Genomic DNA, 1921 nt, shown 5'->3' on the forward strand with positions numbered 1-1921 from the left:
CTTGTCAAGAAAAGGTGTGGATTGTAAAGGATATTTGCATCAAGTGAGAGGAAGAGAGAGCAGAAAGAAGTGGAAGTGGGGTGAGGGTGTTTTCTGAGCTGTCATTTGAAACAGAGGAACCTGTTTCTATCCTTGTGCTTGAGTGAAACCTCAGTTGTTGCTATCACTTAATTTCTTTCTAAAATCTGTCTAGTATGGATTTAAAAAAACCAAAACAAAACAAAAACCCAAACCTTAAAAAACCCCAAACAGAAACCATGTAAATGAAGCAGTGGTCCTCAGGTTTGTGATCTAAAGCTACTGGGCCTGTTTATATTGCCTAAACATCTTTTTACTTCCAGCAGGAAAACCGGCTCAGGAATTTGAGACTCATAAGAGCTCTGGGCACTTTGTCAAGTAGTTGAAAACAAGAAATTGCTAAATTTGGTCCATTTTCCTGGACCTCTTTGAAGTAACAGCTTCTAGGATTATTATTAAGCAAATAGAATCTTAGAAGCAAATCTAGATTTTTTTCATTGTTAAGTTCATCAATGGCCTGATCAAGCCATTGGCTTCATTAACTTTTCTGACATGACTATTCTGATAGCTGATTAAATTTTTGGCTAGCATGCAAGAAATTTCTTATTTTGTAAAAAAAAAATAAAAATAAAAAAAAATAAAAATATAAACTTCAAGGTAGTTTAAATGCTCTGGAAATGCTTGTCCTCCCTCTCCAGTGAACAGTCTTGTTTGATCAGGCAGGAGGGTGCTGCAGAACTTGCTGTAATTCCTGGTTATGCTGGAGCAGATGTTGGTGTGGCACTGTTAATATCTGGCGTTTCAATTTCTATCTTTCCTGTACTAAGATGTGACAGTCTAACTTTTAAATTGGTATGACTGCAGTCTTTTCCCCACCCCCTATTTTTTTTTATTTCCCTTATTTCCCTTTCTAAACCAGCAAGCAAGTATGTAATTGATGGTGTTCTCAATTTCTAAACTATACCGTAGGTTTTGCAGCTGGTGAATGAAGGTATTAGCCAGTGCACCAACCAAAAAAACCCATTACTAGTTTATTGTCCAGACTAAAATACAAATAAGCATAAATGCTGAGAAACAAGCATAAAACACTTCTAGGGAGGGTATATCCAAAACTTCCCTAGGCAATCAAGACTGTAACTTCAATAATGCTTTATAAATACCGTTCCTGAACTAAGGAAGATTTTCCAAGTATAACTTCCGTTCTCACAACTAGCCACTAAAAACCACTTTGATGCCCAAACCCTGTATCAACAGTGACTGCTTTTCAGCGATGATGCAGTGGGCACATTAATACAGAGCTCTGAAACAGTTGGTTCCTTTTTTTCCTCAAAAGTTTTGGGGTTTTTTGGTGTGTGTGGTTTGGTTTTGGGTTTGGTTTTGTTTTGCTTGTTTGCTTTGAGAAAGCACTATGAAAGTTTGAACCAACTGTATTTACTTTCCCTGGTGCCATGGCTGTTTTTACCGCGGGAAGCCAGCAAAGAGGCCCTTCCCGACGCTGCCCTACAGGGCCCTGCCGAAACCCCGGCGTCCCCAGGCCGGCAGCACCGCAGGCCGCGACAGAGGCGTGGGCCCTCTCCGAGAAGGGGCCGGTTCCCCCGGCAACAGCGTGAGTAGAGGCCCGGATCCAGGCCCTGCCGTTGCGGCCTCCGCCTTAGAGCAACTGAAGCCAACCGAACCGGTCACTTGGCCGCTTGACGTTACCTCGGTGCTCTGCTCCTTTAAGGCAGCCTGGTCCCGCGTCACGTGTGAGGGGAGTGTAAACAGGAAGCGAGCGGCCGGCCGGCTGGGGAGGGGACGTTGGGCAGGAACCGTTTAGGCGCCGGGTGCTGCCGCCATGAACCGGGAGCCGGCGCCGCCGCTGCCGGCGGGGGGAGAAGAGGGACCGGGGGGAGGGGAAGGGAGG

General features: G+C 44.8%; 1 protein-coding gene across 1 annotated transcript in view; it reads left to right on the forward strand.

Moving 5' to 3' along the window:
* The first annotated feature begins 1466 nt into the window (after positions 1-1466).
* The window catches only part of LOC104543557 (chromosome unknown open reading frame, human C18orf8), a 15740-nt gene continuing 15285 nt past the window's right edge, over positions 1467-1921 (forward strand). Inside the window, exon 1 of the mRNA XM_010188199.1 lies at positions 1467-1624. Within this exon, the coding sequence (XP_010186501.1) occupies positions 1467-1624 (158 nt within the window). The remainder of the gene's footprint in view (positions 1625-1921) is intronic.

The sequence above is a fragment of the Mesitornis unicolor genome, unplaced genomic scaffold (genome assembly GCF_000695765.1).
Source record: "Mesitornis unicolor isolate BGI_N332 unplaced genomic scaffold, ASM69576v1 scaffold7737, whole genome shotgun sequence".
In the NCBI taxonomy this organism is placed as follows: Eukaryota; Metazoa; Chordata; class Aves; order Mesitornithiformes; family Mesitornithidae; genus Mesitornis; species Mesitornis unicolor.